General features: G+C 43.8%; 1 protein-coding gene across 1 annotated transcript in view; it reads right to left on the bottom strand.

The window, feature by feature from the left end:
* mtbp (MDM2 binding protein) overlaps positions 1–12,692 on the bottom strand; it is a 103,561-nt gene that overhangs the window by 86,595 nt on the left and 4,274 nt on the right. Inside the window, exons 2-6 of the mRNA XM_072466914.1 lie at positions 11,642–11,725; positions 8,389–8,462; positions 6,446–6,597; positions 5,308–5,366; positions 1,265–1,409 (exon numbers count right to left, since the gene is read on the bottom strand). Of these exons, the coding sequence (XP_072323015.1) occupies positions 1,265–1,409; positions 5,308–5,366; positions 6,446–6,597; positions 8,389–8,462; positions 11,642–11,725 (514 nt within the window). The remainder of the gene's footprint in view (positions 1–1,264; positions 1,410–5,307; positions 5,367–6,445; positions 6,598–8,388; positions 8,463–11,641; positions 11,726–12,692) is intronic.

Raw genomic sequence — 12,692 nt, 5'->3', positions numbered from 1 at the left:
CCAGTGGTGATGGATACAACAGGCAAAGCAGCCCTGCCGTGTCACATGATTTTACTTCCTCCTGGAGCGGGCCAAGGGAGGGGACACAAAATTCCACCCAATGTTTGAAAAACAGGAAGTTGGAGAGAAACCACAATTTGGGTTTAAACATAGAACATAGAGTGCAGAAGGAGGCCATTCGGCCCATTGAGTCTGCACCAACCCACTTAAGCCCTCATTTCCAACCTGTAATCCAATAACCCCTCCCAACCTTTTTGGTCACTAAGGGCAATTTATCATGGCCAATCTACCTAACCTGCACATCTTTGGACTGTGGGAGGAAACCGGAGCACCCGGAGGAAACCCACGCAGACACGGGGAGAACGTGCAGACTCCGCACAGACAGTGACCCAGTGCGGAATCGAACCCGGGACCCTGCCGCTGTGAAGCCACAATGCTATCCACTTGGCCTACCGTGCTGCCCACTAAGGTTTACGTAGTAACAGTTCACCATTTTTCATATTAGTAAATAATGCCTCTCAAGCTATTTACAGATTTTTCTAAATATTTGTAGATATTTGGTAATATGCTTCGCATGCCACCCAAAGTTCTTATAGTTCTCGATCCAGAACATAATTAAATACTGAGGTACGAGCCATTGGGTTAATTACAAAAACATTTACAGTTAGATATTTGATATGAAGAAAGGAATGTTTTTTGTTATCATAAAATGCCAAGTGGTGTCATGTTAAAAATATAAAAGTTTGACAAACTTTAAATTCTAACTTAGTAAACCAGAAAATAGTTGTAAACACAAGCAAAATGACCTAAACAGAAAATATAGTTTATGCACTTGTTACATAGATTATCATAGAATTTACAGTGCAGAAGGAAGCCATTCGGCCCATCGAGTCTGCACCGGCTCTTGGAAAGAGCACCCTACCCAAGGTCAACACCTCCACCCTATCCCCATACCCCAGTAACCCCACCCAACACTAAGGGCAATTTTGGACACTAAGGGCAATTTATCATTGGCCAATCCACCTAACCTGCACATCTTTGGACTGTGGGAGGAAACCAGAGCACCCGGAGGAAACCCACGCACACACGGGGAGGATGTGCAGACTCCGCACAGACTGTGACCCAAGCCGGAATCGAACCTGGGACCCTGGAGCTTTGAAGCAATTGTGCTATCCACAATGCTACCGTGCTGCCATACCGTGCTTACATTCTGTACTAGTTCCATATAAACACCGCGAACTTCGACAAGTTTTGAGATACTTACCACATGCTATCCTTTACCGCGATGGCAATTTCTGCTGAATGCCACTCTCTCAGGTGCTTAAATGCGCCCACAACAGGAAGCCAGTCTTTCAGCTTGGGAATCCCACTGCCAGAGACCAGCAAGATTACATCCAATAACCCCTTGCCTGTCAACAGAAAAAGACTGCAAAATGCATGTCTAACTTTTAAGCATAAAGCCCAACAGCTCAAAACTATTTACTTAGATATCATTGCACACTCTCATTACCTTCCACAAACACTTTCTGAGAACCAGTTATGGAACACAAGTTAAAATAACCCTTTTGAAATTATGTTATCTGGCTTAATTAGTTCAGTAAATTTTAAAAATTAAAGCTAACATTAGTTAACTCAATGTTAATTAGCTCTCAAAAGGTAAAACCAAGCATAATCTCAGAGAGAAAATAAATTGTTCTAAACCTTTATAAATCGCAAATTACATCCCAGCCGGAGTATTGTGTCCAATTCTGGGCACCAGATTTTATGGAGGATGTCAAGGTCTTGGAGAGAGTATAGATGAGATTGACTGGAACGTTACCCGGGGATGAGGGTCGTCAGTTAATGGAGAAGCTGGGATTGTTTTTGTTAAGAGCAGGGAAAGTTAAGAGGAGATGTAATAGAGGCGTTCAAAATCATGAAGGCTTTGCATAAGGTAAATAAGCAGCAGCAGTTTCTAGTGGCAGCAGGGTCAGTGAACACACATTTAAGTATCAGAGATGGGATGAGTATGGATGTTGTTTCTGCAGTGATGTGAAATGTGCTGCTTGAAAGGGCAGTGGAAGCGGTTTCCATAGCGACTTTCAAAATAGAATTCGTTAGACACCCGAAAAGGAAACCTCCACAGGGCTTGGACGAAAGAGCAGGGAAGTTGGAGCAATTAAACAGTTCTTTCAAAGAGCTGGCAGACGTACCTTGGGCCGAATGGCCTTCAGCTGTGCTGCATGATTCTGTGCTATGGTCACCTATGTGGCTTAGATCAGAAACAAACTGCCCTTTGGTGCATTATGTTAGTCTTCCACCATGCCACTTGCCTTCACTCTGCTGAAATTGCTCTCTATCGATAAGGAAGGACCAGGGGCACAAAATGCACCACGAAATAGAAAGTGCATGTCAGAAAGGCAAGGTCACAGTGATCATGGGGGACTTCAATATGCAGGTGGACTGGGTAAATAATGCTCCCAATGGACCCAAGGAAAGGGAATTCATTGAATGTTCACAGGAGGGCTTTTTGGAGCAACTTGTGATGGAGCCCACGAGGGAACAGGCCATTCTGGACTTATTGTTATGTAATGAGCCAGACTTGATTAAAGATCTTAAAGTAAGTGAACACTTAGGAGGCAGTGATCATAATATGGTAGAATTCAATCTGCAATTTGAAAGAAAGAAGGTAGAATCAGATGTAAAGGTGTTACAGTTAAATAAAGGTAACTACAGGGGCATGAGGGAGGAACTGACGAAAATCGACTGGGAGCAGAGCTTAGAGGGAAAGACAGTAGAACAGCAATGGCAGGAGTTTCTGGGAGTAATTGAGGACACAGTACGAGGTTCATCCCAAAGAAAAGAAAGGGTATCAGAGGGGGGATTAGGCAGCCATGGCTGACAAAGAAAGTTAGAGAATGCATCAAAGCAAAAGAGAAAGCCTATAATGTGGCAAAGAGTAGTGGGAAGTCAGAAGATTGGGAAGCTACAAAAACAAACAGAGGATAACAAAGAGAGAAATATGGAAAGAGAGGATCAAATATGAAGGTAGGCTAGCCAGTAACATTAGGAATGAGAATAAAAGTTTCTTTAAATACATTAAAAACAAACGGGAGGCCAAAGTAGACATTGGGCCGCTCCAAAATGACGCTGGTAATCTAGTGATGGGAGACAAGGAAATAGCTGAGGAACTAAATAAGTACTTTGCGTCAGTCTTCACAGTAGAAGACATGAGTAATATCCCAACAATTCAGGAGAGTCAGGGGCAGAGTTGAATATGGTAGCCATCACAAAGGAGAAAGTGCCAGAGAAACTAAGAGGTCTAAAAATTGATAAATCTCCGGGCCCAGGTGGGCTTCATCCTAGAGTTCTAAAGGAGATAGCTGAAGAAATAGTGAAGGCGTTAGTTCTGATCTTTCAAAAGTCACTGGAGTCCGGGAAAGTCCCAGAGGATTGGAAAATCGCTGTTGTAACCCCCTGTTCAAGAAGGGAACAAGGAAAAAGATGGAAAATTATAGGCCAATTAGCCTAACCTCGGTTGTTGGCAAGATTCTAGAATCCATCGTTTAGGATGAGATTTCTAAATTCTTGGAAGTACAGGGTCGGATTAGGACAAGTCAGCATGGATTTAGTAAGGGGAGGTCGTGCCTGACAAACCTGTTAACGAGTTCTTTGAAGAGATAACAAATAGGTTAGACCAAGGAGAGCCAATGGATGTTATCTATCTTGACTTCCAAAAGGCCTTTGATAAGGTGCCTCACGGGAGACTGCTGAATAAAATAAGGGCCCATGGTATTCGAGGCAAGGTACTAACATGGATTGAGGATTGGCTGTCAGGCAGAAGGCAGAGATTTGGGATAAAAGGTTCTTTTTTGGAATGGCAACCGGTGACGAGTGGTGTCCCGCAGGGTTCAGTGTTGGGGCCACAGCTGTTCTCTTTATATATTAACGATCTAGATGACAGGACTGGGGGCATTCTGGCTAAGTTTGCCGATGATACAAAGATAGGTGGAGGGGCAGGTAGTATTGAGGAGGTGGGGAGGCTGCAGAAAGATTTAGACAGTTTAGGAGAGTGGTCCAAGAAATGGCTGATGAAATTCAACGAGGTCTTGCACTTTGGAAACAAGAATAGAGGCATGGACTATTTTCTAAACGGTGACAAAATTCATAATGCTGAAGTGCAAAGGGACTTGGGAGTCCTAGTCCAGGATTCTCGAAAGGTAAACTTGCAGGTTGAGTCCGTAATTAAGAAAGCAAATGCAATGTTGTCATTTATCTCAAGAGGCTTGGAATATAAAAGCAGGGATGTACTTCTGAAGCTTTATAAAGCATTAGTTAGGCCCCATTTAGAATACTGTGAGCAATTTTGGGCCCCACACCTCAGGAAGGACATACTGGCGCTGGAGCGGGTCCAGCGGAGACTCACACAGATGATCCCAGGAATGGTAGGCCTAACAGATGAACATCTGAGGATCCTGGGATTATATTCATTGGAGTTTAGGAGGTTGAGGGGAGATCTAATAGAAACTTACAAGATAATGAATGGCTTAGATAGGGTGGACGTAGGGAAGTTGTTTCCATTAGCAGGGGAGACTAGGGCCCGGGGGCACAGCCTTGGAATAAAAGGGAGTCACTTTAGAACAGAGATGAGGAGAAATTTCTTCAGCCAGAGAGTGGTGGGTCTGTAGAATTCATTGCCACAGAGGGCGGTGGAGGCCGGGACGTTGAGTGCCTTTAAGACAGAAGTTGATAAATTCTTGATTTCATGAGGAATTAAGGGCTATGGAGAGAGAGCGGGTAAATGGAGTTGAAATCAGCCATGATTGAATGGTGGAGTGGACTCGATGGGCTGAATGGCCTTACTTCCGCTCCTATGCCTTATGGTCTTATACTTCTATAAAGAGCCATGCCTGTCTAATGAAACAACCGACTGATGGATTCTTCTCCCTCTCACCAGAATAATACTTGCAAATTTGAACTCAAAATTGGTGTTCATCAATGGGTGTTAGATCGCCACATCCGTGGACTCCATCACTCCCAAGAAGAACATCTCGAGCATAAATTTCCGATCAATTCAGACTACACAAACGTACATGACATAATATTAATTATATATGGTAGAAAAATAACTTGACTGAAGAGCAGTGTATATTGTGTCACAGCAGCAACTGCTTTGAAGAATTGCCGTTGGTTTAAAGAATTGTTTTCGGAAAAAGTAGCACATTGTAAGTTACTGACTTGACTGTATGCCTGCTGTTATTAGGATTGATTTGGATATGAAAACCATTACACCACAAGTTCTCCTATAGAAATGATGTTGACAATTACCAGGGGGAGGTAATTTATCTGCCAGTTGATGTAGGCCCTCTGCAGCCTCTTCAAATAACCTGCAAAAGAAATTCATAGATTGTTTTTTAACATTTTCAGGTGTTCACATTATTGCCTCAATAATAATGCAGTTACCCCAAAAATATCATGACTGTGTAACTCAGCACTTCAAAGTGCCACTGCTTTTTAGTCTGATCAGCTCAATTTAATAAGTGCAAAAATATATTGGAGAGGAATCTAGTGGTTATGGTGTTGGATCAGTAACTCAGAGATCCGGAGTTTCTATCTCACCATGGCAAGTTGTGAAACTGAATTCACAAAGAAAAGCGATTTGTGGACCAGCTCAAAATGAATAAACATCAAAGTTGCTGAGTTGTCAAAAACACGCCAACTCCTCAGCGATCTGACCAGCAGCCCCACAGCAGATGGCTAAGTCGGGGCCCTCAGAGGCATTCATTAACTTTATTAATTACCCATAATTAATGACCTAGAATAGTCCAACACAAAGGGTCAGAAATATGACGGCAGGATAATTAGTGTTTTGTTTACACTTTTTCTCGGTTTTTCCCTTGTCTGTAATTTTCACCATTTATTTCTGTTTTATTCATTACCAATATCACCGTCTCCGCAATATCTGCCACCTGTCTCACTTCTAAAACATAAACTCGCATCCATTTTGGGAAAATAAGGGCCATCACATTCTTAACATTTGCAGTGCTGAATCCATGTTTTTGGCACCTCCAGACTGGAGTGCTCCAATGCTTTCCTGTATCCATTGTTCAACCCTGGTAAACTCCAACTTGTCCAAAACCCAACTTCCCACATCCCATCCTGTACTCATTTCACGATTTGAGCGCATAATGTAAGCTTACATTAGTAGGTACTGAGGGAGTACAGCACTGTCAGAGGTGCCAGCTTTTATACAAGATGTTAAACTCAGGCAAACACCAATAGAGTGCAACTTCAATCCATAATTGGGTATTTTTATGGGAGATTTGATGCGATGAGAATTTTGAATCACAATTAGCTACAGTCTTTTCTGATTCTGGACCCATTTTTAATGTTCAACTATTTGCGCAAACATACACAATATTCAGAACCTATTATTGTCAACACTACAATACTATTCAATACTTACTCAGACAGGGGCATTGGCTCATTAACATCACTGTCCTCTTCCTCGCAACCATTAATGTTATTCAGGCATTCTTGTATTAATGCGGGTACAGGTTCCTCAGAGTCACTATCCTGTGCACTGGAGTTAATTTCTTCCCACTCTGCACTACAGAACTAGAAAGAAAATAATCATGGTACAATGAGAAGGAATATGATATTGACTTTGTGGCTTTTGAGTGTTTGTTAAAAAGAAAACTTGCATGATGTTTTTCACAGTTCCCATGCAGGGGTCTATATCCAAAATATTAACTTTTAAAGCTCCTGGTCAGCCTGCTGTGGACTTTTTATTAGCTCAAGGGATGTGGACATCGCTGGCAGAGACAGCCTTTATTGCCCCAGGCAAAGTGGTGGTGTGCTTCCTTTTTGAATTCAACTGGGCGGCTGCCCCGGCTACTTGAGGGAGCAGTTAAGAGGCAACCATATTGTTGTGGGTCTATAGGCCAGACCAATTTGCTTAGATTTGCTTCCCTAAAGGACAGCAGTGAACCAGAGGGTTTTTTACGATAGTCTGGTGTTCTATCGGTCGTTATTACTGATTCTGGCTTTTGAACCCAGATTTACCGAATTAATTTAAACTCCTTGGCTGCTGTGGTTCGATTCGGATCATTAGTCCAGGCTTCTGAATCACATAATCACTATTCTACTATTTTCTAATTTTGGACAGTTCCACTTATCTTCATATTTTTTCCTCTTCAGTTTTACCTCTGTTATAACCTGCCTTCTCACCACTGGCTGGGGACTAATGGCAATCCCACAATCGTTTGGGAGTATGAGCTTCCCCAATAAGGGGGGGGGGCGGAGAAAACATTAGCAGATTCCCTGCATAAATAAAGCTGGCAAGTTTAGAACCAGCTAGAGAGAGGAGTGAGCAGCAAGGGAGTTGCTGCTGCTGTTGTATATATATGTTATTGTAAATAAATGTTATTTCTTTCTATCCTTCAACTCGTGCTGGATTCTTCGTGGCCCTCACAAAAACCTCCATCAAAAAAAACATATTACTTGGTGTATGGAGAAAGTTGGTCAGTCACAAAGCTGATTCCAGGTGGTCCATGGGGACTGCAGGATCCCGATTCTCACCCGCCCCTTACTTCTCAAGTCCACAAGCTATCATTCTGCCATCCCAAATTTCAATCTGTAACATCATTTCCACCTTGAAGGACAAGGACAGCAAATACATGGGAACGGCACCAGCTGAAAGTTCCCCTCTTAAGCTGCCACCATCCTGCCTTTGAAATATATCAGCCGTTGATTCATTGTCGCTGGGTCAAAGTCCTGGAAGTCCCTCCCTAACAGCACTGTGGGTGTACCTACATCATATGGACTGCAGCGGTTCAAGAAGGCAGCTCACCTCCACCTTCTTAAGGAGCAATTAGGGATGGGCAATAAATGCTGGCCTAATCAGGGACACCACAGCCTGTGAAAGAATAAAACGCTAGCCTTAAAAATCTCAGGTCTGACAGCATCTGTAGGGAGAGAAAAGAGCTAACGTTTCGAGTCCAGATGACCCTTTGTCAAAGCTTTGATAAAGAGTCATCGGACTCGAAACGTTGGCTCTTTTCTCTCCCTACAGATGCTGCCAGACCTGCTGAGATTTTCAAGCATTTTCTCTTTCGTTTCAGATTCCAGCATCCGCAGTAATTTGCTTTTATTTAAAAAGTTAGCCTTTCCATTTTGTTATTTTTTGGAAAATAAGGGCCATCACATTATCAACATTTACAGTGCTGATTTAAGATTACTTTTCTTCCAATGGGTTAGCAAGTTGCATTATTTTTGTCCTGATGGCCGATTTCAAAAAATATATACAGTGAAAATGGTGGATTGGTCTTTTTGTGTTACTGATAGTTTCGCGATCTTAACTTTGGGCTGTCACACATTTACAGTTTTTAAACTTCTTGCTCTCCTCACCTGCCAAAAGCCACGGATTGCCTGGAGTGCGAAGAACCATTTCTGTGGTGCCGGGGCACCAGATACTGAACAGGCTGCAATAGATTAGGCAGACATTAACTAGCACCAAGTTTCAACCGCACCGTTAAATATTAATCCACAGCAAGAAGAAAATGAAAATTAGAACGATGAAGCTGCACCTTTCAAACTAATGTCATGTTAACGGCAGGTCTAGGAAAAACAGAAGGCAAAAAAGACGAGTTTTCAGGCCTGAGAAAAGTAAGAGGAAATAAACAAACATAAAATCAATAGGATATTGCAAATGGGAAAGGAAAATAAACTAGAAAATCTATTAACCAAAACAACGAAACGCAATGTATGGTATATGGGAGCAATTCGAAACAGACAGATTATTTTTCTCTACATCTCCAGCAGAGGTTGCTGATGAGGTGTTCGAACCATGGCTGAAACGCTCCAGCCCAGGCAACATCCTGGTGAATCTCCTCTGCAACCTTTCTAGTGAAATCACATCCTTCCTATAGTGTGGCGACCAGAGCTGTGGCTGAATGAGTGTTTTACACAGCTCCATCATAACCTCTCTGCTCTAATGTTCTGTGTCTCAGCTAATAAAGGCAAATATCCGATATGCCTTCTTAACCACCTTATAGACCTGTTCTGCTGCCTTCAGGGATCGTTGGATGTGCTCTCAAAGATCCCTCTGGTCCTCTGTACTTCCTAGCATCCTACTGTTCATTGTATATTCCCCTGCCTGGTCAGTCCTCGGAAATGCATCATCTCACACATTTGAGGGTCAAATTCCATTTGCCACCGTTTTGCCCATTTGACCAGCCCGTCGATATCGCTCTAAGGCTTTCCTCCTCGCTATTTACCACACCACCAATTTTCATATCATCTGCAAACTTACTGACCGTACCCCCACATTCACGTCCAGATCATTGATTAACGCTACAAACAGCAAGGGACCCAGCACCAATCCTGTGGTACACCACTGGTCACAGGCTGCCAATCATAAAAACAACCTTCAACACCCTAACCTTTTTCTTATTCATACACTGTCTAGAATGTGAAAAGACCCAAGGGGCTTCAGAGGAGGGATATCAAACAAAACTGACACTGAGCTACACATGGCATGATCTTAGTTAGATTTTAAGGAGCATCTTAAAGGAGGAGAGATTAAGAGGGGAAGAGGTTTAGGGAGGGAGTTCCAGAGCTTAGCGCCCAGACAGCTGAAGACACATCTGCTAACGATGGGGTGATCACGTGAGATCAGAATTGGAAGGGCGCAGAGATCTCAGAGGGTTGTAGAACTGGAGGAGGTTAGATACATAGTGGGGGGTGAGGCCAAGAGGTATTTGGAAACAAAGATGGGAATTTTTAAAAACCTTCCCAGCTGAGACCAGGTAACTCAGCTGAACTGCTCACTGTAAACCTGCTAAACTGGCAGGTGAGGTAGTTTCTCCACGCAGTACCTCAGCTCTCCACTTCACAGGGAGAACACGTCATACATCATTTTGGATGATGTGGAGATGCCAGCGTTGGACTGGGGTGAGCACAGTACGAAGTCTTACAACACCAGGTTAAAGTCCAACAGGTTTGTTTCGATGTCACTAGCTTTCAGAGCGCTGCTCCTTCCTCAGGTGAATGAAGAGGTATGTTCCAGAAACACATATATAGACAAATTCAAAGATGCCAAACAATGCTAGGAATGCGACCATTAGCAGGTGATTAAATCTTTACAGATCCAGAGATGGGGTAACCCCAGGTTAAAGAGGTGTGAATTGTATCAAGCCAGGACAGTTGGTAGGCTTTTGCAGGCCAGCTGGTGGGGGATGAATGTAATGCGACATGAATCCCAGGTCCCGGTTGAGGCCGCACTCATGTGTGCGGAACTTGGCTATAAGTTTCTGCTCGGCAATTCTGCGTTGTCGCGCGTCCTGAAGGCCGCCTTGGAGAACGCTTACCCGGAGATCAGAGGCTGAATGCCCTTGACTGCTCGTACGAACGGGATATGGCACTCGACTCATCGAGCGACAGTTCCAACGCGCCACAGCGAAAAACCGCACCGACCTCCTCAGAAGACAAACATGGGACACAACCGACAGAATACCCTTTGTCGTCCAGTACTTCCCCGGAGCGGAGAAACTACGCCATCTTCTTCACAGCCTTCAACACGTCATTGATGACGATGAACATCTTGCCAAGGTCATCCCCACACCCCCACTACTTGCCTTCAAACAACCACGCAACCTCAAACGAACCATTGTTTGCAGCAAACTACCCAGTCTTCAGAACAGTGACCACGACACCACACAACCCTGCCATGGCAATCTCTGCAAGACGTGCCAGATCATCGACATGGATACCACCATTACACGCGAGAACACCACCCACCAGGTACGCGGTACATACTCGTGCGACTCGGCCAACGTTGTCTACCTCATACGCTGCAGGAAAGGATGTCCCGAAGCGTGGTACATTGGCGAGACCATGCAGACGCTGCGACAACGAATGAACGGACATCACGCAACAATCACCAGGCAGGAATGTTCCCTTCCAGTCGGGGAACACTTCAGCAGTCAAGGGCATTCAGCCTCTGATCTCCGGGTAAGCGTTCTCCAAGGCAGCCTTCAGGACGCGCGACAACGCAGAATTGCCGAGCAGAAACTTATAGCCAAGTTCCGCACACATGAGTGCGGCCTCAACCGGGACCTGGGATTCATGTCGCATTACATTCATCCCCCACCATCTGGCCTGCAAAATCCTACCAACTGTCCTGGCTTGATACAATTCACACCTCTTTAACCTGGGGTTACCCCATCTCTGGATCTGTAAAGATTTAATCACCTGCGAATGGTCGCATTCCTAGCATTGTTTGGCATCTTTGAATTTGTCTATATATGTGTTTCTGGAACATACCTCTTCATTCACCTGAGGAAGGAGCAGCGCTCTGAAAGCTAGTGACATCGAAACAAACCTGTTGGACTTTAACCTGGTGTTGTAAGACTTTGTATCATTTTGGATAACACAGTACTTGATGGGACAAAGTGGATCAGTGCTTGCATCCAAATTCTACTGATGGAAGTCATAATAGGTAGCTGGTTGTCACAAGATGGGAGCAAACCTTAGATAAACGCAGAGGCTGAAATTGGAAGAAATGCAGAAGAAAGCACCTTATAACTAACAGAGTTAAAAATTGCAACTTTAATGGGGTTGAATGTGCACAAGTTTATGAATTAAACATCTGAATTATTACCTGGAAATGAGGTTAATCTTGAATTTGTTGAGATGCTGCAGTTCTTTCTCAGCAGTTCATAAACACCATTAATAGCCGTCAGCTCTGCAATGCAAGAATGAAGTTAGTGAACAACAGAGACACACAGACATACTGCAAAAGGTGTGGCTCCAGAGTCTGTCCTATTTACCCAGGTTGTCACTGGGCTACACGACCCCCACACTGCATTTAATCTCCTGGAGGCAAAAATACAGGTTGGAAAAATCCAAGCACAATTCATAAAAGAACGAATTCTGGAAAATTTATTTCCAATCGCCAAAGGTCACAGAAGATATCAGTGAGGCACATCTAAGGCCCACCTAACTGCTGTGGGTAAGCAAGTTCCTCAAGGAACTGTTTGGCTCCCTTTTACAACGTTTGTTTATTTGCAGTCACTGCATGATCAGAAAGCTCTGTGAAACAGAAAAAGCTCCCGATATCAACCAAGATCTAAGCACATCCTCACATTTTACACAACTAATGTTATTCAAATCATCGCTCCTATTTCTGGACCCAAGGGTTTATAAATCAAGTATTAAACAAATGGCTAGTGAACATTTTCCAGGGCTTTGAATTCTCCTGACATGACAGGAGGCCTGAACTGGATGTGTGAGGTCAACACAAAGTCTTGTATAAGGATACAAGAACTAAAAAGCACAAGAAATAATAGCAGAAGACCATATTGCTGTATTGAGCCTACTCTGCAATTCAATACGATCATTGCTGACCACAGGATTCACCTCCACTTTCTGCCTTCTCCCCATATCTGCTAATCCCGCAGAGACCGGACATCTGTCCATCCAGCTCCAAATGTATTCAGCGATGGAGCATTCACAACCCTCGGGGATAGAGAATTCCAAAGAATCACAACTCTGAGTGAAACGTGGTAGCTCCGGAGGAGGCGGCCAGTAGGAGTTCCTCCAGCACCAAGAGATGGGCAGTCCCACTGGCAGGGATGGGGGCTGCTAAAGTAGGTAAAGAAAGGGGAGACGCCTCAAGATTGAAGGTGCCGCAATTTTTTTTTACACTTTCT

This window comes from Scyliorhinus torazame, chromosome 11 (genome assembly GCF_047496885.1).
Source record: "Scyliorhinus torazame isolate Kashiwa2021f chromosome 11, sScyTor2.1, whole genome shotgun sequence".
In the NCBI taxonomy this organism is placed as follows: Eukaryota; Metazoa; Chordata; class Chondrichthyes; order Carcharhiniformes; family Scyliorhinidae; genus Scyliorhinus; species Scyliorhinus torazame.
This window is presented reverse-complemented; position numbering and strand designations above follow the sequence as displayed.